At 56.1% G+C, this 21711-nt stretch overlaps 10 protein-coding genes across 10 annotated transcripts; 7 read left to right on the top strand and 3 right to left on the bottom strand.

Moving 5' to 3' along the window:
• Window positions 1-463: 463 nt before the first annotated feature.
• Reep2 (Receptor expression-enhancing protein 2) lies at window positions 464-1660 on the top strand (the record flags this gene model as incomplete). The annotated part of the gene is made up of 3 exons (XM_037329566.1): window positions 464-492; window positions 628-777; window positions 829-1660. The coding sequence occupies 3 exons, from the start codon at window positions 464-466 to the stop codon at window positions 1658-1660; spliced, it is 1011 nt and encodes a 336-aa protein (XP_037172072.1).
• Window positions 1661-2072: 412 nt separating this feature from the next.
• Window positions 2073-3050, bottom strand: MGM101 (Mitochondrial genome maintenance protein MGM101; the record flags this gene model as incomplete). Its single annotated transcript, XM_037329565.1, has 2 exons — window positions 2073-2340; window positions 2425-3050. 2 exons carry the CDS (start codon window positions 3048-3050, stop codon window positions 2073-2075), a joined length of 894 nt encoding a protein of 297 aa, XP_037172070.1.
• A 382-nt stretch (window positions 3051-3432) lies between these two features.
• Window positions 3433-3962, bottom strand: COA4 (Cytochrome oxidase assembly factor 4; the record flags this gene model as incomplete). Its single annotated transcript, XM_037329564.1, has 4 exons — window positions 3433-3501; window positions 3568-3632; window positions 3713-3744; window positions 3901-3962. The coding sequence occupies 4 exons, from the start codon at window positions 3960-3962 to the stop codon at window positions 3433-3435; spliced, it is 228 nt and encodes a 75-aa protein (XP_037171606.1).
• Window positions 3963-4013: 51 nt separating this feature from the next.
• BPL1 (Biotin--protein ligase) lies at window positions 4014-6386 on the top strand (the record flags this gene model as incomplete). The annotated part of the gene is made up of 5 exons (XM_037329563.1): window positions 4014-4044; window positions 4314-4917; window positions 4964-5515; window positions 5564-5835; window positions 5893-6386. 5 exons carry the CDS (start codon window positions 4014-4016, stop codon window positions 6384-6386), a joined length of 1953 nt encoding a protein of 650 aa, XP_037172262.1.
• Window positions 6387-7179: 793 nt separating this feature from the next.
• GTT1-0 (Glutathione S-transferase 1) lies at window positions 7180-8100 on the top strand (the record flags this gene model as incomplete). Its single annotated transcript, XM_037329562.1, has 3 exons — window positions 7180-7217; window positions 7273-7658; window positions 7724-8100. 3 exons carry the CDS (start codon window positions 7180-7182, stop codon window positions 8098-8100), a joined length of 801 nt encoding a protein of 266 aa, XP_037172071.1.
• A 511-nt stretch (window positions 8101-8611) lies between these two features.
• orsB-0 (Decarboxylase orsB) lies at window positions 8612-9607 on the top strand (the record flags this gene model as incomplete). Its single annotated transcript, XM_037329561.1, has 1 exon — window positions 8612-9607. One exon carries the CDS (start codon window positions 8612-8614, stop codon window positions 9605-9607), a length of 996 nt encoding a protein of 331 aa, XP_037172396.1.
• Window positions 9608-10036: 429 nt separating this feature from the next.
• On the top strand, window positions 10037-10942 carry CGCA056_v014318 (uncharacterized protein; the record flags this gene model as incomplete). Its single annotated transcript, XM_037329560.1, has 1 exon — window positions 10037-10942. The coding sequence occupies one exon, from the start codon at window positions 10037-10039 to the stop codon at window positions 10940-10942; it is 906 nt and encodes a 301-aa protein (XP_037172394.1).
• Window positions 10943-13542: 2600 nt separating this feature from the next.
• CGCA056_v014317 (uncharacterized protein) lies at window positions 13543-15134 on the top strand (the record flags this gene model as incomplete). The annotated part of the gene is made up of 4 exons (XM_037329559.1): window positions 13543-13629; window positions 13677-14493; window positions 14562-14766; window positions 14858-15134. The coding sequence occupies 4 exons, from the start codon at window positions 13543-13545 to the stop codon at window positions 15132-15134; spliced, it is 1386 nt and encodes a 461-aa protein (XP_037172429.1).
• A 1126-nt stretch (window positions 15135-16260) lies between these two features.
• On the top strand, window positions 16261-18029 carry CGCA056_v014316 (uncharacterized protein; the record flags this gene model as incomplete). Its single annotated transcript, XM_037329558.1, has 2 exons — window positions 16261-16535; window positions 16592-18029. 2 exons carry the CDS (start codon window positions 16261-16263, stop codon window positions 18027-18029), a joined length of 1713 nt encoding a protein of 570 aa, XP_037171756.1.
• A 2168-nt stretch (window positions 18030-20197) lies between these two features.
• On the bottom strand, window positions 20198-20615 carry CGCA056_v014315 (uncharacterized protein; the record flags this gene model as incomplete). The annotated part of the gene is made up of 2 exons (XM_037329557.1): window positions 20198-20304; window positions 20372-20615. The coding sequence occupies 2 exons, from the start codon at window positions 20613-20615 to the stop codon at window positions 20198-20200; spliced, it is 351 nt and encodes a 116-aa protein (XP_037172430.1).
• Window positions 20616-21711: the final 1096 nt, after the last annotated feature.

Below are 21711 nucleotides of genomic sequence, written 5' to 3'. Positions count from 1 at the left end.
GCTACTACTACTGCTACTGATGCGCCTATACCTGCACCGGCTGCTTGCATCTGCACCTTCTCCCACCTCTACTGGTCGCCGTCGTACAAGTGCTCTTCCGCCTGCCTCACCTTAAGACGGACTTTCCGTCTTACACAGCGCCCGGACGGGATCATCTGGGACGTGGGATCTGGAACCCTTCGAACGCAGGCCCCCGACTCTTACTTGAACCTTCACCTCGACTCGGTCCGGCCAGGCCATCCCGTCTGCGCAACCCCTCGCCTGACGTCGGCTGTCCTGCCCTGCTGAGCTTCTTCCATCAGGTTCCCGCTGCCGCTGCGCGTGCGCTGACCGATCCGTGTGCAAGGCTGCCGCCATCCATCTCTTCTTCGCTGATACAACATCTCTTTCTCTCTCACACACCTTCTCGACCTTTTCCCTACCTGCTGCTTCCCTTACCGATACTCCCACCCGAAGCGCAACCATGTTCGACATATTCGCCCATCTCTTATCGTGAGTACAGCCCGCGCGGGGCACCCTGCCGCCCCTCCGATCCTGTTCTATCCAAGGCCCTCTCCCATCCTTCTCTCTGGGGGAAGCCTCCGCCGATTCCGGACTACTCACTGACTTCGCGACGCCGCGCCGCAGTTCCATCGCATCCTTCCTCTTCCCCCTCTTCGCCTCTTACAAGGCCCTCAAGACCTCCGACCCCGCCCAGCTGACGCCATGGCTCATGTACTGGGTCGTCCTCGCCTGCGCGCTCCTCGTCGAGTCCTGGACTGAATGGATTCTCGTCTGGTATGTCGCAACTGCCCTCTCCTCTGCAATTGCGCCGGCTAACACCACTAGGATTCCCTTCTACGCCTACATCCGCCTTTTCTTCCTCCTCTACCTCGTCCTCCCCCAGACCCAGGGCGCCCGCATCATCTACCAGACCCACGTCCACCCATTCCTCCAAGACAACGAAGCCCAAATCGAAGAATTCATCTCGGAAGCCCACGACCGCCTCAAGGCCGCTGGCATCGCCTACCTCAAGCGCGCCATTGAGCTCATCAAGACGAACGTTCTCGGCTTGCCTCCAGGCGAGCCCGAACCCGCCGCTACCCCGCCCCCGGCTTCTCAGTCCTACACCCAGTCGCTGCTTGCCCGGTTTAGCGTCCCTGCCGCGCGCTGGGCACCCGCCGGTAACACCGGCACCGACTTCTACAACCTCCTCGCCGGCGCCGTCTCGGCTGCCACCGGTGGCGGCGTGACCGGCCACCCACACCAGGACCTCTCCAAGTCTGGCAACCTCATCCCGCCGGAGCTGCAGGGAGGCGAGCGAACAAGCTTCATCGCCGCGCAGCGCGAGCGCCTGGCCTTCCTCCTCAAGGTTCTGGAGCGCGAGGCTGCCGTCACCGAGGGTCAGGTGCCTGGCAGGGCGGCAAGCATGCAGCTGGACGGGGCAGACGACGACGAGCCTACGCAAAGGCCATTGAGCGCGCACAGCGGGCTGAGCAAGTCGCGCAGCGAGACCGACTTTGAAAAGATTGATGCTGAGAGCGGGGCCGAGGACCAAGACGGCGAAGGGACCGTGAGGCGGAGACAGGGCGGGGGATCGTCGTGGATGCCGTTCGGATGGGGCTCCACGCCGACGGCTGAGAATCCCGACGGTGGGTCTAGCTCTGGCGTGCAGAAGTAGTGTCTCGCTTCTCTTTTGATTGAACTTGGCTACGGAGTTTTGTGGGTTCTATGTCTGATTTTGCTAGATTCGGCCGGGCGGAGCATCGGATGGACAGACTTGTAAGACGTCTTCGGGGACCAGAAAACACTGCGCTCCCCTCAATCCCCTCTTGTTCAGGGCTGAATAGACGGGGCTCATCGCTAGCAGTCGATGTCGCTTCTCACGAACCGATCTGAAGTCTTTCGTCAAGGCAAGCTGCTGTTGTCGCTACGTAAAATGCCTATGCGTCTATGCGCGTTTCTCATGCCATATGATCTGGTCTATTTATACAGGAGAGATTCCCATCCAATCGTACATATTTTTATTCCTCGTGGGTCTATACACCTCACCACCCCTTGCATCTTGTTTTCTTTCCATGTTTTTCGGTTAATTACTGTGTCTTCTTGAACGGGTACGCAATGGGTACATCCTTGCGGGTCCAGACGAGCTTCTTCTTGCCCGTGGTGACGTGCTCGCACCACACCTCTAGGGCGTACTCCTTCTTGAATGCGCGGATGAAGACAGGGTCCCACAGGTCGGAGGCGATACCCAGGTCCTTGCAGCAGCGCATCAGGGCATTGGATTTGCAGCCCTCGACGGCGGAGGGGAGGTTCTCGACGTTGAAGTAGCCGTTTTCGCCTTGTGCCTGGGAGATGAATCTGCGTGGTGATAAAATTAGTCTTGCTGCTCTGTCTCATTCCCGGAGAGACAACGAGAAGCGAGGAGATATTAGGTTCACGTACCGTCCCTCGGCGATGAGCGCATACTCCCTCGTCACGATCCTCTCGCCGACGACGACCTCGCCCTTGGGCACCAGGCCCCAGCCGCCGGGGCCGAACGCCTGGTTTAGGATGCGGCGGTACTTGATCTCGGGCAGGTAGATGATGCCGTCGGGCTTGACCTCGACGTCGGCCGGGTTGACGGGCTGCAGCAGGATGTCGACGACCTCCTTGGGGAAGCGCGCCGTGCCGAGGCCGTAGTATGATCTCGTCCAGTCCACGACGCCGTTGCCGTTGCCGTCCTCGCTTCCACTCGTGTTGCCGTTACTGGTGCCGTTGTCGAAGGGCGCGGTGGGCAGCGGGGTGGAGGAGGAGAGCGAGGGGCCGATGGCGGCGTCGGCTTCGGGGGTTGATGCTGCTGCTGCGGGTGGCGGGGGCGGGGGTGATGGGGGCTTGGGCGCCGGCTTGGTGTATGGCTTCTTGACTATCGGCGTCGCGGCGCGGGAGACGGCGGGCTTCGGGGCGGGTTTGGGGGCTGTTGCTGTCGCGGCGGCGGCTGCTTTTGTGCGTGTTGTGGTGGTTATTCTGGCGATTTGGGTGGCGGGGCGGGTGAGGCGCAGGAGCGGGCGGAGGGCTTGCTGGGAAGCCATGGCGGGGATCATTAGGGGATTCGTATGCTTTCTGCAAATAAATCAGGAAAGAGAGAGCGGTAGAGAATAATGTTGGACGGAGCAGGCGGCGCAAATGGGTGTTTGCGCGCTGTCGATGTTGATATCGTGAAGGGGCGGCAGCGGCGGCGACTGGTGATTGAGAGATTGAAATTTGGCCGGGGCGGAGGAACGCCGTGCCGTGGACTGGAGCTTGGGCCACCGCTTAAATGGGGACCGTGTGAGTGACGCCTCGGCACTGTTGCGGTCGTGGAGCAGTCGGTCAGTCCACTTCGTTCTGAGGGCATCATGATGTTGTTGATGGGAGTTATGTACAGTAATTATACACGAATCGTACACTTCTTTCATGCCGCAGAGTCGAGAATCAGGCGTCTTTGGTGTCTGTCCGGGCATCGTTCCCCTGCTGCTTCCAACAGCTCTTGAACCGCTCCATCTGGGACAACCCCCGTCGTCAGCTTCGCTCATCACGTTGGTTGGCAAGGGGGGAAATTGGACGAACCTCGGCGGTGCATTGTCGCCAGTCCTTTTTTTCGAAATAGCAGTCTGTCAATTTCGCATTCTCGTCTGTTGAACAGCGTGTTAGCGCAAGCCATTGCCGGCCGATCGTTCCGTGGCTGGATCGGAGAATGCGGTTGGACGTTTACCTGCGCAGCCGGTGCTGAAGATGCGCTTGTCCCTGCATGGCAACGTTAGCCGCAGTCCCTGCGTTTTTGTTTTGATGGCTGTCGACGATTTTCCTCCGAGATGTTTTTTCCTCATCGATTTCACAACACGAAGGTCGCAGTCTCGGAGAAGAGTGAGATTCCGTCGAGGTGAAAAAGGAAATACGCACCAGTCATCAGGCTCGTCGTCTGCTGCCGCCTTCTGCGCCGCGTCGCTCTCTTGCTTGGACATTGTTTCCTCCTGCCCGATCTCCGCTGCGAGAGTTGAAGTTTGCGCTGATTGATGAGTGCAGGCTGCTTTTACTTCGTCGGATGTGAGGAAGGGAGAAAGAGTCAAATTCAGCATTGCGGAATTGTTGGGGTTCAGCACTTCAGGACAGTGCCCCTAAATTTTCAGCGTTTGACTCCCAACGACGGGGCTTATTCACTCACTCACTCACTCACTCACTCATCCCTCACAACCCATCTCACCGGCCACCGCCAACATTACACCATGGCACCTCGGAAACTGAACGTGCTGGTCTACAGCGGCAAGCAACCTCCCAAATCTCATTCCACGTCCTCAAACTGACACTCACGACAGGCACCGGCACGACCCTCGAATCAGTCCGCCACGCCCTCCTCACCCTCCGCCACCTCCTCTCCCCCACCTACGCCGTCATCCCGCTCCCGGAGCCCGCGCTGCTCAAGGAGCCCTGGCAGGCGACATGCGCGCTGCTCGTGATCCCGGGAGGCGGCGACCTGGGCTACTGCCGCGTGCTCAACGGCGCCGGCAACCGGCGCATCGCCGACTTCGTCCGCAAGGGCGGGTCGTACCTCGGCTTCTGCGCGGGCGGGTACTACGCCTCGCGCAAGTGCGAGTTTGAGGTTGGCGACAAGACGCTCGAGGTCATTGGCACGCGCGAGCTGGGCTTCTTCCCCGGGACGTGCCGCGGCGGCGCGTTCAAGGGGTTTGCGTACCATAGTGAGAGCGGGGCGAGGGCTGTGAGGCTGAGTACGGCTGAGGGGGAGGTGGTGAGCTATTACAACGGGGGCGGGGTGTTTGTTGATGCGGAGGGGTGTTCGGGGGTTGAGGTGCTTGCGAGTTATGCGGATGAGATTGACGTTGATGGCGGGGATGGGAAGGCTGCGGTGATTTACTCCAAGGTTGGGAACGGGCATGTCGTTCTCACCGGTCCTCATCCCGAGTAGGTCACTTGCCTCCTTTATGATGGCTCAACTAACGATACCCAGATTCGCCGCCGCAAACCTGCACCCCCAGCCCAAGATCCCCTCCTACGAAACCCTCATCGCGACGCTCGCAGCAGCCGACGCAGCCCGCATCTCCTTCCTCCGCACCTGTCTCGCCAAACTCGGCCTCGACCTCAGCGCCGACCCGTCCGCTCCCCCGGTGCTGTCCCGCCTGCACCTGACCTCGGCGAACCACACCGAGGTCGCCGAGACGCTGGCCTCCTGGGAGGAGGCGATCACGCGCACCGGGGACGGGGAGGAGTACATCCACGGCGAGCACGACGTCTTCCGCATCGAGAAGCAGGCCACGCGATTCAGCGTCGAGGATCTGCGGGACGCGCTGCCGTCAGGGGCCATGGACTACGACAAGGTGGTCAAGGTCATCGTCCCGCACGAAGAGGCGTGGCCGGATGTCAAGGAGACGCCGAGCTTCAACCACCGGCTGTATTACAACAGCTTGAAGGGGTACCGTGAGAAGGAGAAGGAGGCAGAGGAGTGGGGCGATACGTTGTTGTATGGTGAGGTTGTGACGAGCACGAACACGCTCATGGACAAGTAGGTTTTCTCTTTGTATGTGATACGAAGACGTGCTGACTTTGGCAGAAACAACAAGCTCCTGTCTTGTCTCCCGACCGGCTTCACGCTGACGGCAGCAGTCTCCGTGGCGGCCCGCGGCCGTGGCACAAACGTCTGGATCGCGCCGCCTGGAAGCTTGCTCTTCTCAACGGTCATCAACCATCCCGCACACCTGGCCGCCTCTCACCCGATTGTGTTCCTGCAGTACATCTCTGCGATCGCCATCGCCGAGGCCGTGCAAACCTACGATGTGGGATGCGGCGATATCCCAATCAAGCTCAAGTGGCCCAACGACATCTGTAAGTCTCCTCGCATCTATCTTTCCTCGAAGAACTCTTGATTAACAACAACCACAGACTGCCGCGACCCCGCCTCCTCCCCCTCGGACCCCTCCTACGTCAAGATCGGCGGCATCCTCTCCACCTGCAGCTACTTCCAGGGCTCGTACCAGTGCGTCGTCGGCATCGGCATCAACACGACCAACACGCGCCCGACAACCTCGCTCAACGCCATCGCGCCGGCCTCGCTACCCGGCGGCTTCCACATCGAGACGCTGCTCGCGCGCATCCTGCCGCGCTTCGAGGCCATCTACGCGCAGTTCCGCCGCGAGGGCTTCTCGCGCGACCTCGAGGAGCGGTACTACAAGCACTGGCTGCACTCCGGGCAGACGGTGACGCTGGAGCAGGAGGCCGGCGCGCGGGCGCGGATCGTGGGTATCACGCGCGACTGGGGCCTTTTGAAGGCGGTCGAGGTTGATAGGGATGGGCGCGAGACGGGGCGGATGTGGGCTTTGCAGAGCGATGAGAATAGTTTTGATTTTTGGAAGGGGTTGGTGAAGAGGAAGTTGTAGTTCGGGTGCGGCGTCTCCGACTGTCGGTCCTGAGGAGTCCAGAACACCAGCGCTGTTGTTGGAAAGTTGACAAAAGTCCGGGATAATCGTATACCGAGCTTACGCTCATCAAGAACGGTGCCAGGAAGCGTCCCATGCTTGTAGGCACGAAAACATCCCGTGAATGACCGACGGGGACATCCTACGGGACCCATTTAGGAAAGCAGAAGTCCCTGTCGCGATGCTCCATCCCCGGACCTGAATCTTAAAGCCGTCTTACCTGCCTGAACATCTCATCCTCATCCACCTCCAATAGTTTCCAACGTGGAAGTTTGAAGTACACAAAATCGTACCTTGCAGCATGCTCTCGCCCGAGTTGCCCAAGCCCGTCTTACACTTCCCAAGTCAGCCCACGCAGGCTACCCATTCCGGCCGCCCGGCACACAGCGGAACCGCTCCGCACACGGCCCACATAACCCCCGTCCCCCGATCCTGCCGGCGGTCAGAATTCCTCCGCCGATGACCCGACTGCTATTAAATCAGCGCACGTCATGATGCTCTCCCTGAGCCCAGAAAAACCCGCCGAAGCCCTCCAGCCAACCAAAGTCCCCCAAAACCCACAATGATCATCGCCGCGAACGCTGGACTGCTAGCGGCACGTGGCGCTCGGCTGAGGACCCCCTTAGCTTATTATGGCGTCCCCTCATCGCAGCTCCCGAAGTTCTTCATCGCGCAACGAAACCTCACCTTCATCCACGACAACGCAAGACGCAAACCTCACTCACCCTCACTGCCCAGCAGACGAAAATTCACAATGGCGACCGACGAACAGCCCAAGATCAAGCTCTTTTGGTCCGCCCCGCCTTGACCCTTCAATTGGAGCACATCACACTAACCAACCCCCCAGGCTCAACGACTCACGCGCGCAAAACATCCTCTGGCTCCTCGAGGAACTCAACCTCAGCTACACGACCGAGGTCTTCCTCCGCCAGCCGAACCGCCTCGCGCCGCCGGAGCTCACGCAGGTGCATCCGCTCGGCAAGTCGCCCGTGCTCGAAATCACGCCACCCAACGGCGGCGAGCCCATCAAGCTCGCCGAGAGCGGCTACATCACGCAGTACCTCGTCGACCACTTCGGCCAGAACAAGCCGTCTCTGGTGCCGCGCAAGTGGAAGGAGGGCCAGGAGGGCAAGGTTGGCGGCGAGACGGAGGCGTACGCGCGGTTCCAGTACCTGCTGCACTACGTCGAGGGCACCTTCTTCCCGACGCTGGTGCAGTACCTCCTCTTCAGCAGTATGCCCCTTCCACCCTCTTTCATTATTTGCTCTTATTGCGCGTGTCTCGCTAACATCGCCCAGTTCTCAAATCAGACAACGTCCCCTTCTTCATCCGCCCCATCACCTCCCTCGTCGTCAACAAGGTCATGGCCCTCGTGCTCTTCCCCAATGCGCAGAAGAACCTCGCCCTGCTCGAGTCGTACCTCAAGACCGCGCCGGGCGTGGCCGACGGCAACGGCTTCCTCTGCGGCCCGGAGCTTAGTGCCGCGGACATCCTGCTCAGCTTCGGGCTCACCACGGCGGATCACCTCGGCGCGTTCGACGCGATGGGCACCTGGGAGGGTGGTTCGGCGCGGGCGGCGTACCCCGTGGTGGCTGCGTATATTGACCGGATCAAGAAGGAGCCTGGGTATTTGAAGGCGAGGGAGAAGGCGAAGGAGATCGAGGGGAGGAAGTAGTGTCTATAACAGAGAAAGCCGGTAGGAGCATAAGAGTTGAAAGAGTAATTGTTTTGGCGCCCACCAAACTTCATATGTAGATGACTAATTTTGCTATCCGGGCGGGTGGTAGGCAAAGACGATAATAGGGACAACAGTAACAGGGACGATAACGACAGGTACGATGACAACAGGGACGACAGTAACAACAAGGACAACAAAATTATACACATAAGAAGAACTGTCAGACCTAATATAATAGTTGTCCGCCCGGCTACCTCGAAGCATCCCTCCGGATAGCAAGACTCTAGATGAAAGGTTGGACGGTTTGCTGCCGAGTCCCGTGATCTGAATGCATGTCTCGGACGCAGTACCGCAAAGTAAACCCAAAGAGGCGTCGAGGCGTTGGGGAAGTGCGGGGAGCTAGTACATCATCAACACAACCACACTCTTTCATTTATCTAGCCAAATGTCCAACGGCAACCCTCGTCCACACCACTGCTAACTTCTCGTTATCAATTGACTCACAGCCATGGCCCCAAATATCCCCCCACTCATCGCTCTCGAAGAGCACTTCATCGCCCCGGCCCTTCTCCCCGAGCTCTCCGACATTTACGCAGAACAACTCAAACACCTCCCCGACATCGCCGCGCGCCTCACGGACGTCGGCCCGCTCCGCCTCGCCGACATGGACAAGAACCACATCGCGCTGCAAGCCGTCTCCCACGCGCCGGGCCTCGCCTCCCGCCCAGCGCGGATGAGCGTCCTCGCCAACGACACCCTCGCCGAGTCCATTCGCGCGCACCCGCGCCGCTTCGTGGGCCTGGCGGTGCTGCCGATGGCGGATCCCCCGGCTGCGGCGGCGGAGCTGAGACGGTGCGTTAAGGAGTTGGGGTTTGTGGGCGCGCTGGTCGATGCACACGCTGACGGGACGCATTACGACGCCGAGAAGTTCTGGGAGGTCTTCAGGGTAGCGGCGGAGCTGGACGTGCCGATCTATCTGCACCCGACGTGGCCATCGCAGGTGCAGCAGGAGGCGTACGACGGCAACTTTGAGCTCGGGGCGGCGAAAAGCCTGGGGACGAGCGGGTTTGGGTGGCATCAGGAGACGGGCCTTGCTGTGCTCAAACTCTTCGCCGCCGGGCTTTTTGACGAGGTGCCCGGGCTGAAGATTGTGATTGGGCATTTTGGGGAGATGCTGCCGTTCATGATGGAGCGGGTTGACAAGTTGTCGGTGAGATGGGGGCCCAGGAGGAGGGCGTGGAAGGAGGTCTGGGAGGGGAATATCTGGCTTACTACGAGCGGGGTCTGGGGCATGGCGCCGCTTGCTTGTGTTTTGCGGAATACGCCTGTCGAGCATGTGCTGTACAGCGTCGACTACCCTTTTGAGAAGAGCGAAAACGGGGTCAAGTGGATGGAAGAGTTGAAAGGGAGTGGGCTGGTAGGGGAGCAGGAGTTGGCCATGATTGCGCATGGAAACGCTGAGAGGCTGTTCAGGGTCAGGATCAAAGATGGGCAGCTCGGATGAGGCTTCCGCAGTTGAAGCTCTTGCTTCCCGCAAAAATGCTGCCCCGGGGAATCGCGCTTGCCAGAGCTCAGCCATACTACTCACTTCTTTCCTTTTCAATGGCAGCTCTTCCCTGAGACGTTCAAGAAGGAAAAACAAACATCAGGATAAAAAGAGCGCCTCTCCCCAACTTCTCGTCCTTCAACTCCAACATCTCCGCTACCATTAGCTTTCTGCGCAAATAAACGAGAACGACTGCTACTCTTCTCGCCGCATGCATAATATCGAGAACCGGCGCGACAAATATTTCTTGAAAGTCATTTAATCTTAAACGCTTGAAAACCTGGAACCCCATTCGAGCCCGGACTTTTGTGATCTCGATCAGGCAAGATGTTCACAGGCAATGAACCGGGCAACGAACCGGGCAACGAGAAGCTCACTGCTGATGAGATGATCCAAGACTGCAACCTTAAAGCTCAGACTAAGATCCAGGCTCTAACGGACAAGATCACGTCTTACACCGACATCTTGAAAATATTCAATGGGGAAATGCTCGCAGACCTCTCTGATACCGCAAATTTCATTGTTACCGAGAGTACGTTTCGGTTGTGTCACACGCGGTTTTACAAAGAAATCCGAAAGGCAGTGCTCCAGCAATTACCAGGACAAGTTGTGCAAGAGTCGGTCCTCTGGGCGATAGCAATACGCGCCGTTGCCGTGCCTAATGGTGGGCAAATAACAGACCTGTGGAGGGCTCACGACGAACTCAGAGACACTGTGCTGGCGATGACTGAAGTCGTCGAAGCGTTTCGGAATGATCGAGGGATCTTTGACATCATTGAACTGGTACAAAGAGCATACAAATTTCGCCTCCCGAACGTGACATATACCGGAGTATGGGCGATCAACATGGAAGGTAAACCGTCGAGCACAGCCCCTGGGCCGGGATCACGACCTCAAGAATTTACCGAAGAACAGATGCAAGCTATGGAGGAACGGGTGGCCCAAGCATCGGCAATATTGCCGGTGGAGATTCGTTTGGATGCAACGGTGAAGTTTCTTGGGCGTTTGGCGATGGAGAAGCTGGGTGGGGACATCACTGTGGACATCGACTCCTACATGCAACGCACGAAGGCCAAGTACGACCAATTGAGGGCAGACAAGGAGGCCCAGATAGCAGCCAACAGAGTATTGGGACATTCTTCCGCGACCATTTCGACAGCTGAATCCACAGTCATGACCAGCTGGGATAGCTTCAACGGCGCCCAAATCAGAACCGATTCGGATGGCTACTACGCCAATCTCGATCCCCGACTTCAAATTGATTGGCAGTATCGAACCACGGAACACCATTGACCGTGGGTACACTTGAGGAGGGAACAAACGCCTTGATAACTAAGTAGACTTGGACAATATAACTTCGCGTTACACTCACATCTTAACCTCATACCGAGACAGCTCTCTTCCCCCCTTTGCCCTGGAGAACCAGAAGTAGCTTCGCCTCACAGGCAGCCTGAGAATGTGCCATGGTGAACATACGACAACAAAGTAGCAGGGATGGATGTAAATTAATGATGCCGAAGGCTAGCCATGGGGAAATTTGGTGTTGCGAGAACCTGCGACTACGGGGCACCCTCGCCTGCCCAATCACCGTCCCAACAGTAGAGTTGAGATATCCGACGAAGCCTCCAAGACGCGGATTTCTCCCGGAAAAGTCTCAAGCCGGAGGGGCGCATGGCGACGCAGGGACAAAGACTGGTTGACGGCTCAGGGTCCTCAGTATCGGCTTATCATCTGAACTATGGTACTCCTAGACTGGAAGTTCGTATGGTGTTTGAAGAGGGTTTTGGGCCACTTTGGAGACATGATTCTTATGTTTCATCACTGTCTTTCACGTCGGCTCGGAAAGGGATGGTCGGCCATAAATGAAGCGAAAGCGAAGTCCTTGAAGACGCCTACCATTATTCTCAGGACACGACACCATGGCACGTGTTGGTGTCGTCTTCCGAGGCATAGCTTTAACGCTGGCCCAAGCCTCAAGGCCAAGAACACCTGTCCTAAGGATCTACCGCGCAGAGTTCATGCCAAGATGAGGCGCACTCTGTTGCCTCCGGTCAAGATGCCGCTCAGCTCCTCTACCACGCGAACGCGATCACGATGTCATTTCTCCAGAAAATGAGAGACCTAGCCAGCACCGCCTCCAAGCGCTTGGCAACCTTCGCATAGAAAACACAAATCCAGCATTTCATCATCCATCGCATCTATACTTCAGAAATCACATCATGCCTTCCCCACAGACACGACGGCGTGGTCGCACAGACGACGTCCATCCCACCACACCAGATGGCACCGCACGTCAACCACAACCCACGGGCCTTCCTCCGCCCAACGCCGGGAACCCAATATCAACAGCTCATCCCAGACACGCCGAGAATCCCCTGTATCCGGCGGGCAGCAGGAGAAGCTTCGTCCAATGCAGTGCCGTTCAGCAGCACTCCGCGCGTCCATCATTCGGAGGCCAATCTCGCCTTCCGGGGGGCCATCGGCCGCTGGCGTGGGCTTCCATAGGCAATCGAGCCACGCACAAACGTATGGCGAGGAAAGGCAAAGGGAACGGCGGGCCGAAACCTATTCTGCGAGATACCAGATCTTGCCAACCACGAACGGATGCGCTGCGGTGGGGTTGCTGGTTCCTCGTGCCCTCCTCCCCGTATTTTGCTGAGCTGGCCAACCTACGGATGCATTGGCGCATTGTTCATGGCGAAAGGGTAAAAGGAAGCCCAACCAGCCAAATGCGTGCGACCGCCACCCAAGAGTGGGTGTCTGCCGTGTCCTTCAACCCAGACAAAATGCAATCGTGAATCGACAATCCAAGTACGCCCCGCAACAACGAATAGACGTCGGCAATGATATCGCGCGCATTCTGCGAGAAAGAAATGGCCCACCAATCGGCGCCGGGATGCAGACTTGTCCTGCCGGATCGGGCAACTCCCGGACGGCATTCCGCTGCAGCTGGGGCCATGTGAGTCGTTTGGCGCAGTAGATCCGCAATGGAAGGGCAGGTTGGTGGGGGTGGAGGGGAGGCGACGGAGCGGATGTGTGTGGCGTGCCGCACCCCGCATCCAAGAACGGTTCTGCGACTGGTCGAGCTGTTGGCTGTCAGAGTTGGAGATGGCGGGGTTCCCATTTCTTTTCTTCCGCCGAAGAACAGTACGGGGAAAGGAAGTAAAGATTTTTTTGACAGGTGAGGCGCGTTTCATTATTGCCTCCACGGCTTTATCAAAAAGCTCGATGGAAGTGAGGCGAGGCGGACGGGTTGATCGTTTCCTTCCCAGGCGTTTCAGCTCGTTGTCTCGTTTGCTCCTCAAGCTGAGAGCGACAGACGGACGGCAGGGCTTCAAGAACGTGAAGCTCGAGCGGTGCCAAAAGATGGGCTGAATGCCACAAGTTCAGTCCATCCTCCCTCGTCCGTGCAAGTTGAGTAGTCGACGCTCGCCGCGCCGACGGTCCCGTCCCATCAGTGACGAAACCATCGCCCGTCCAATCGCGATCGCGGGGGTTTAGCCTGCAGCGAGCAGGTGGTACCGCTCTTGCCTGGCAAGGAGCTTGTGCGCCCGTTGCTTGGAGCGGACTGGATTGAGTTCGGCAGGCGGTAGACGTGGCCGTGGGAGCGAGATCTGATGGGATGGAAGGGTAGGGGTCTCTCGGGTGCCGGGATGTCGTGGTGTGGGTCGCTTGCATGATTGGAGTTGCCTTTTTGGGGGGATGGGATTTCGTATGTAAACCGATGATCTGCTCTTCCGGATTTGGGGCTTGTGCAGGCTTCATGTTGTATGACCATTGACACATTCTCCATGGGTTCGAGGACGTGAGTTCTCTTCAGGTGGCGCGACAGAACAGACGAACAAGACGCCCGATCTCCCCGATCTCTGCGATCGCAGAGCCAACACGGCAAGATGGCTTCCGCCGAGGGCATTGGCATGAACCTCACGTACCCGAAATCGCCAGACCCGAGAGTCCCAGCGTCGGTGCTGAAGGAAATCGTAAGTCTCTCGTCTTGTTCTGTTTGTGCGTATCTGACCTCTAAAAGGACGATGCCAATATCCCGGTTTTCATGACTGGGATCCTCCTCCCGCATGTCGTATGCACTCTCTTCATCTTTGCTCGCATTGCCTCGCGGCTATGGGTGATTCGCAAGTGGTTTCTGGACGACACGCTCATCTTCCTCTCGTGGCTCTTTTCAACGGCCCTTTGCATCGTCTATGGCATCACCGCCACGACGCCCTCGCTGTTGGCGGCCCCATCAGAGGCGTCCCTGCTGGAAGATGTCAACCCGTATATCATGCGCACATATCTCGGGTTGATTTACTACCAACTCTGCCTCTGTCTGACGAAATTCTCCATCCTGGCATTCTATCTCCGGGTCTTTGTCTCCCGCCCGCGAGAGCGGCTGTTTGCATGGGGAACAGTTGTGTTTGTGCTCATGTACAGCGTACCGATGCTGCTGATGAGCTTCCTCCAATGTCATCCGGTGATGGGACAGTTCTTTGGGCGGCCGATGATGTGCTTCGGCTTTCCAGAGCTGTTGATCTCGAGCGCAAGTCTTCATTCCGCTACTGACGCGTGGTTGATCGCCATGGTCATCCCCTGCGTTGCCAAACTCGACCTTCCTCGGAGGGACAAGATTGCGCTCTCGGTGGTGCTGAGTTTGAGCATCTTCGTCATTGCAGCGAGCATGGTCCGCCTTCAGCTCAGCCTGCATAGGCACTACCTGCCGAATAGCACCGGTGTGACCAACACGCTCACGTTCTTCGTTATGACGATCCTGGAGTGCGACCTGGCGCTCATTTGCGCCAGCGCTCCGACACTGCGTCCGCTGCTGGCCAAGATTTTCCCTGGCCTGATGAGTGCGGCGAAGAGAAGGTCGCTTGAGGCCACGGAGAACGAGAGCTTTGACTTGACGAGCTTAACCTAGCACGGCTATCCATGGACGGAGCCCAGCACGCCTTTTGCGCGGAGCCGGAACGCGAGTTATGCCAGTCACTTGAACAAGCTGCGGATGCCGGCACCGCCTGTGCCTGTGTTGTCGATATCGCACATGGCGCCGACAACGCTCAGTCTGAGGACTGCGGTGTTGGGGGTGGTGCCGAGGAGTCGAGGCCGGCCTCTCACTGGAGACGGTAGGCCTATGTTGGAGGCGACATGGGAGGCAAAGAGAAGCTCTTCGGTATACTCGCAGGATGATCGGTTTGAGGTGCCTGACACTCCTAGGTCTGGCAGGGGCGATGGAGTCGTATTGAAGGAGATGAGGTTGAGTCTCGGGTCCGGTGTTGGAGGAGGAGTCGGATTCATGACAGAGAAGGCGCCATTGAGCCCGAATCGCATGAGCCCGATGTCCGATCTGAGTGGCGACACATACACTGTTGACAGAAACAGTGGGAGCACCAAGGGCGAAAAGTATGACGGAAAATTGACGACAGAGATACCCCGGGAGAAGGACAAGAAGGTCCCTCCTCGTAGGCCGAGACGGCCAGACGACCCAGCGTAATGATCAACGTAATGACAAGACACTTTCGTTAAGAAACCTTCAAACGTGTTGTGTGGTGATGTAGTCGTGATTCGGCCGAACAGCGCCCGTGGCTAAGGTTTCGTCGGTGGTTGGCGAGGTGGAGGGATGGCAGAGATGAATCTCGGCCGACATGTAAAAAAGAATCTTACGTAATACATGAGCAGGGATGGGGTACCCGGGATGGATCCCGATAAGACGGTCTGTGCATCATTTCTTCCTTCCTTCCGCCTCCTGAATGTCTCTCGTCGCGGCAAGAGATCACCAAAGCGTAACCAACTTCCGTGGTTGTCGTCCTTCTCGTCCTCGCCCTCCTAGTTCCTGGCCGTCTTCATCATCGTCGTTGTCGTCTTCCTCGTCTTTCTTGTCTTCCTCGCCCGTCTTCGTGCTTCCCGGCTGTGGTGATGAGGTGCGGCCGATCTAAGGCGGGGGCTCATTCGTCCCGTGCCGTGCCGCGCCGTGCCGGGCTCCTAATGCTGGGGCGATTTGGCCAAGGTTCGATGGGTCCGTAACAAGTTCCGTAACTGATGCGCCTTCTTAGATCGGCAGATATATCAATGCAACTTCACTCTGTTATACTTGTTTGTTGAGATGGACACCTTGCAATCGGGATGCCTGTCGCCGGCCCCATGCCGTCCCGGGATGACGAGGAGGCTCTCCCGTGCACCTCAGACGGTTGACTTGAGACTTAATTCTCCGATACAGACCCCATGCAAGCCATGCCGGATCTTGTCTTGACCTGAAGCTATTGACGGCTGGACGAGATGCATTGCCTCAATCAGCTGCGGGAGACCGGCAAAACTCTGCTTCCTTCCTCAAACCACCACTTTTCGTGTTGCACCAAGTGGTGGCGACTCGATTCGACGCATCGTGTATCTCAATGCGTCTTCCCTTTCCGACACGCCCTTCAGCTGCTCGATTCTTTCACTCAGTCCTCCCGTCCAAGGAAGCTTGCTTCCACCGTTTGCCTCATCGTCACTCTTTTCTTTCCTGCCTTTTGCAAGGGCAAACGGCGTACTTTCTTTTCTAATCTATTTCACCTTCCTTTCGAACTTTCACAAAACCAAAAATGGGAAGGATCTAGCAACTTGCGACAAGATCAATCACCATGCTGCAAATTCGGATCTTGCTTGCCTGTTGCTTGACTTTTGCCGCAGCCGTCGCTTCTCAGGTTCGCGATGGCGCTCCTGCTCTCGGAACATCAACTTCTTCGCTCCTGATTGATGCGGAGATATCGCGGGCGTCGCGAGTGGCGAGTATCGAGATCGCGCATCATCTTCAGACTGGCGAGAAAGTGGCAGCAAAGAGCTTGGAGTCGGGCGGATCGCGTTCCCGGCACGATGGCAAAGAAATGATGCATATCTGGGCCAGGCAGAATTCGACGTAAGAAGCCCCTCCCCTATCGCGGCCAAATTCGAGTCGCTAACCATTTTTCGCAGACCCTCGAGCCAGCCGCCGCTGTCGCTTTCTACCGTCACACTCACGAGAACATCCTTCATCGAGGTACCAAGCGAGACGCAGGTCGTCGTCTCCACGCTTGCCGAGACTGTTACCGTTGTCGACCCTATCTTCGTCACCGAGACCAGCACCGTCGCGATCGCGCAAGCCCCGAGCAACTTGGCTAAACGAGATTTTGCTTCACCAGCAGCCAGGTACCATGACGATTCGATCTCGTCGGCAAACGCCGGTCTTCCTCGTGACAAGGCTCCGCGACCGGATTCGACATCACTCTCCTCTCTCCGAGACTCGACCGCTCCACCAACCCCGACGACACTTGTGACCGCACGCCGCGGCGTTCGACGCCAGGTCTTAGATGCGCCGGTTACTGTCATTGGAATGATCTCGATCGTCACCATCGAAACGACGGTAACCCTGACTAGGACGGGCAGCTTCGTCTCGACGGCAACGGTCGTGAACCCCATCATAGTATCTGTGACGGCAACTCCAACTTCAACCACTACCTTGTTCGTCACAGCAGGGTCTTTCACTCCAACCTCAATCGCAAGCACCCAAGAGGTGTCTACGATTACCCCAGAGCCGACCACCTCGACAACAGCTTCCGTTCGCACGACTATCTCCATGCCAGTCCAAACTTCGCTCGCCTCAATCTCACACGAGACGAGGACCTCTGTTTTCACGATCAGCAGCAGTATTTTGAGCTTGGCTAGCCCAACCAGTGCCATCACGACTTGGTTCACTGACGATGCCGACGGATTCACGTGGCCAACCGTAGCCCCGACCTCGACCTCGACTTCGTCGCGAATCTCTACTAGCATCACGGCATCGTCGACTGTTGCTCCAGGCTCCGGATCCTCGCTCAGGCTCGCACTGGATGATGGCCAGATCGCAGGGATAGTTGTAGGTGGTGTCTTCGGCATCGTCATCGTCGCGCTAGCCATCTGGCTCCTTCGCAAGCGCTCCAAGCGTCGCCAGCACGTCAACATCCCCGAAGACGACTATCAAATGACTTCAGCCGCCGCAGCAGCCGCTATCATCGACTCATCCCCACCCGCAATGAACCAACGCGACCCAAGCGGGCCCCTGCCCAGCAACACGAGTGGTGAAAGCTCCCGCGAGGGCAACGTTCGCATTGTTATCCAGCCCACTGAGAAGCGCCGGACTCAGAGCAGCGGTCTCTTCCCTATCCCAAAGATTTGGCCGCAGCCGCCCGGATACAACGGTAGGACTTACAGCTTCTCGGCGGGAGAGAGTGCAGAGTCTTCTCCTCGCGATCCGATGACTTGGAGCAATGCGAGCGAGTACGGAGGTTCGAGCAACCGAGAGGGTCTGCCTGGTAGTGGCACTCGAGTAAATATCGCGATGCGCAATGCTCAGAGAAATGAGGGTACTGGTAGTGCAAGTGGTAGCAGATTTTGATGGAGAACAGGCTTTGGCAACTTGAATGGATCGCAAAAGACACGGGCAGATGATATTTAGATACCCCCTAATAATGAGGCCCGTTTGGGCAATCACTGTCATGATTCACTATTATGATGGACTCCTGTTTCGCGTCTTGTCCGTCTGCTTCAGACCTCATCGTCTCTAATTCAGACGTCATATGAAATTCTTCCCAACATCACATCCAAGCAGAAGAGACGTTGTGTTACTCACCGTTATTCCGCGTCACCCCCTTAGATAAAACAGAGTGATATGGAGGAGCCTCGGCCTGCGCAAAACCCCAATCAAGAGGATCAGCACCGTTCGATGCAGCCAATCGTCAAGAAATTTCGGTATTTGTGTTGAGTAGTTTTCGCTGCATTCTTAACGACATCCAAGGCATTGGAGGACATTCACGGTAAACATCTTATAGTTCAAGCAATGCGAACCTATCACCTCATATTAATGGAGTCGTGAAATACTGTTTTGCCAGCTGGTATTGACCTATCACGTGTACCCAACCGCAACTTACGGTTTGTTACGGCATGGAGGTAGCCAACTAGACGCAGCTTCGCTGCAACACCCTCTCCTCTATCCCCTTAGAAAGGCACCCGAAAGATTAAGTGTTCTGAGGAGAACAGAAGGCAGTTCGTCAAACAGACGAGTGCCAACGACCGACGCTACCCATCCGGTCCTGCAGAGACATGTTAGCGAAGCAACCAGCTCGACAAGCTATTGAGATATAACAACGCAACTCAGGCATAGTAAATTTATCCACGCTGGGCAATCGGCGCACCTGCTCAATCGACTTAACTGTTGTGTCTGTTTTTTGGACAGCTTTTGATCGCCTGATTTCATAGGCAGCGGGCAAATGAGTTTCGTCTACGTTAACCCACAGTCAACGAAACCTATCAAGATAATGATCCAGTGAAAGTCTTCCTAGTCCGACAGCTTGATAATGCGTTACTTCTCCCTCAGGATTACGGCCGTTCTTCGCAAAGATCTCAGTGGCCAATGGTTGGGATGTTCGGCTGGGATCCAGCGATGTCTTGCCGATAATTATTGGTCCAAGTTCAATGTCATGTCAGACCATGGAGTTTCCAAGCTTACCTAACACGCACACCATTGTCGGCGCCCGTATTTCCGTCCGTGACTTCACGCCACGTTCACTGCAATCTTAGCTTCCCTCAAGATATTGAAGTACACTGTAGGCAGGCACTCTAAGGTATGTTTATAAACCTGGTTCTTCTCCATTCTATGGATACATGGTCCTTTCGTCTCAACGCACAGCTAACACATCTATCAGGTGGACGCCATGGCACCATGATAAAAAACCCTTGATTGACAAATAACCACGCAGAAGCTTTGCATCTAGTTCGTGTATATCTGGATTCCCCGTGCACTGCAATTATTTACACCATTGCGATTACGAAGAGTCACCTTAAATCTTACACGAAAGGCACAGGCGAGGGGTTCCGAAACGATTCTCTTTACGGAGTCACTACATTATTGACCTGTCAGCCGTGATGTCAGTAGCTATGACGTCTTTATCCAGCGTCTTAAGTACGTGGCCAACACAAGCTTTTGCGTGGCTGACCTTATGAGACCATCTCTACGCAGTGAGTCACGCAGGCGAGGCTGTCGACCTTACTAGCAACAAAACCATCGTCAACACGATACTAAGAGCCACAATAGGCGGCTACAGTCAGGTTCAGCGTAGGCAGTTATTCCGGGCCCCTAGGTACATACTACGATCTTCTTACTAGACGAAGCACTAGCTAAAGTGCTCTTGCTGGATTTATCTACTATAGACCCTCTTAGGGTGGGCTATAAAACTTCCCCAGCATGACGTCTTTGTCTCCCTTTTCAGATGGCCTAATACAAGCCCCGAGGCTCGCTTGAATGAGCATGACCCTGATTAGCTCTGAAATGCAGTCCCTGTTCTGCGATCCAGGGAAAAAAAATCATTTACAGCAGGCGTTTTCCTCAAATCAGAACTGTTTTGTACATTTTGTCTATTCATTATGGGGCTTAGCCGTCTGTCGCAACTCGAGTCGTTTTTGCCAATGGATGCATCTCTCTCTTCGTCCCATTCTCCACTAATCGCCACCACCACCTTTTTTCATTCACTGCAACAATTTCACAAGTTTGAATCCGACCATCGAAAATTAGTTGCCGTCGTTACGGCGAGGAATGTACGACTTGATGTCGGAAACGCAGACATTTGACGCGTTGGTGGCGAGCTGCTGGCAATCCTTGTCGGTGTAGAGCTCAACTGTAGCGAACGCGAGTCAGTCAACCGCACGGGCATTTCGGCAACGGAGAGAAAAGGGTTTACTCACAGTTGAAGATGGGCGTCAAGCCGCTGGCGGAGAATCTCTTGTAGGTGGTGTTGGCAACGCCCATGGGGATGAGTTGGCACTGGTTGATGTAGTCGGGGGGGATGGCAAGAGACTGGCCACCCTCAGTCTGGAGGGGCACGCCATTGCAGTCGGCGTTGGCATCGTAGAACATCTTGATGTTGCCCATGATGGGGGTCGCGCTGGCGGTGGCGGCCAGGGCCAAAAGGACGGATGTGAGCTGCATTTTGGGAGTTGTGATGGTATTACTGGAGTCGAGGAGTTGTCGGTGAAGTTGAACTCGCTCGCGGATGGGGAATCACCCTTTTTTATTATTGTCGAGTATGAGGTCACTGCTCCTGGATGCTGGTTGCCAATGTGGGACTAAAGCCAAATACGAGGGGCAGTGGGGAACATTTGGCAAGTCTGCCCCCAGCTTAATGATCTATATATGGATTTTGACTCTTGGAAACAAGGATCAGCAACGTATGATTGGTAGGTTCATCTATTTTGGCTCCGCAATCCGGGCTGGTTTCCGCGGAGCCAGAGAGATTATCGGTATGCATTGAGCCAAAGCTTCGGGCGGGCCAGTTGTAGGAGTCAGTTACGAGCCTCAATCAAGAGGCGGTCTACGGATACGAGTCCGAAGTAGTCGCACGTTTCTCCAGCCACCACAACTAACATTTGCGAACACAGTCAACTCACTGGCGAACGACATGACACGGTCAAGAGGCGAAAAAACCCGACTAACTCATAAGACAAACAACAGACCGGCAATTCTAGGCCAGTCTTGTCGCTTGCGAGGGCTTCCCTAGAATAAGGAAACTCAGCAGCTTCGAAACGAATTCGACTTTGTTTCAGTTTTGCCCGGATGTTGCGAGTAAGAATTTTTTTCACTGGCAAAAGGACGCAAGTTATCTTGTCAGAAAGATAGGGTTGAATGAGTAAAATGTCATTCATCTATCTTTGAGCTGCATCTTCCAACCTTGGGGTGTTCTACATCTCTACCCAACCTCCTCCGGTAAGTGTTTTACGCTACTAGCTTCTTCAAGCTTCTCTTCTGTAAGTGCTGTGGCACGCTTTGAAGCTGTGTCTTATTTCAGCTCATTTGCCGACAAAAGGTCGTGAACCAATTGAAACCGCGAGTGTGTCATCAAAAAGTGAAGATAGCCGCCAAGGCTTACTTTTGCGTAACAAAGGCTCAGCTTTTCAACCAAGGAGCATTTGAATCGAGTATATAGACTATAGAAGCTTTCTGATCGCGACAGTGGCAAGCTGCCTCTTGAGTTATGAAACTCTCCAAGACAGGAAGATGGCTTGTTTGGAGGAGCTTAGCTACCCAC

The sequence above is a fragment of the Colletotrichum aenigma genome (genome assembly GCF_013390185.1).
Source record: "Colletotrichum aenigma strain Cg56 chromosome Unknown KSG_Cg56_contig10, whole genome shotgun sequence".
In the NCBI taxonomy this organism is placed as follows: Eukaryota; Fungi; Ascomycota; class Sordariomycetes; order Glomerellales; family Glomerellaceae; genus Colletotrichum; species Colletotrichum aenigma.
The sequence above is the reverse complement of the archived record's forward strand: the minus strand, read 5'-3'. Positions and strand labels throughout refer to the sequence as shown.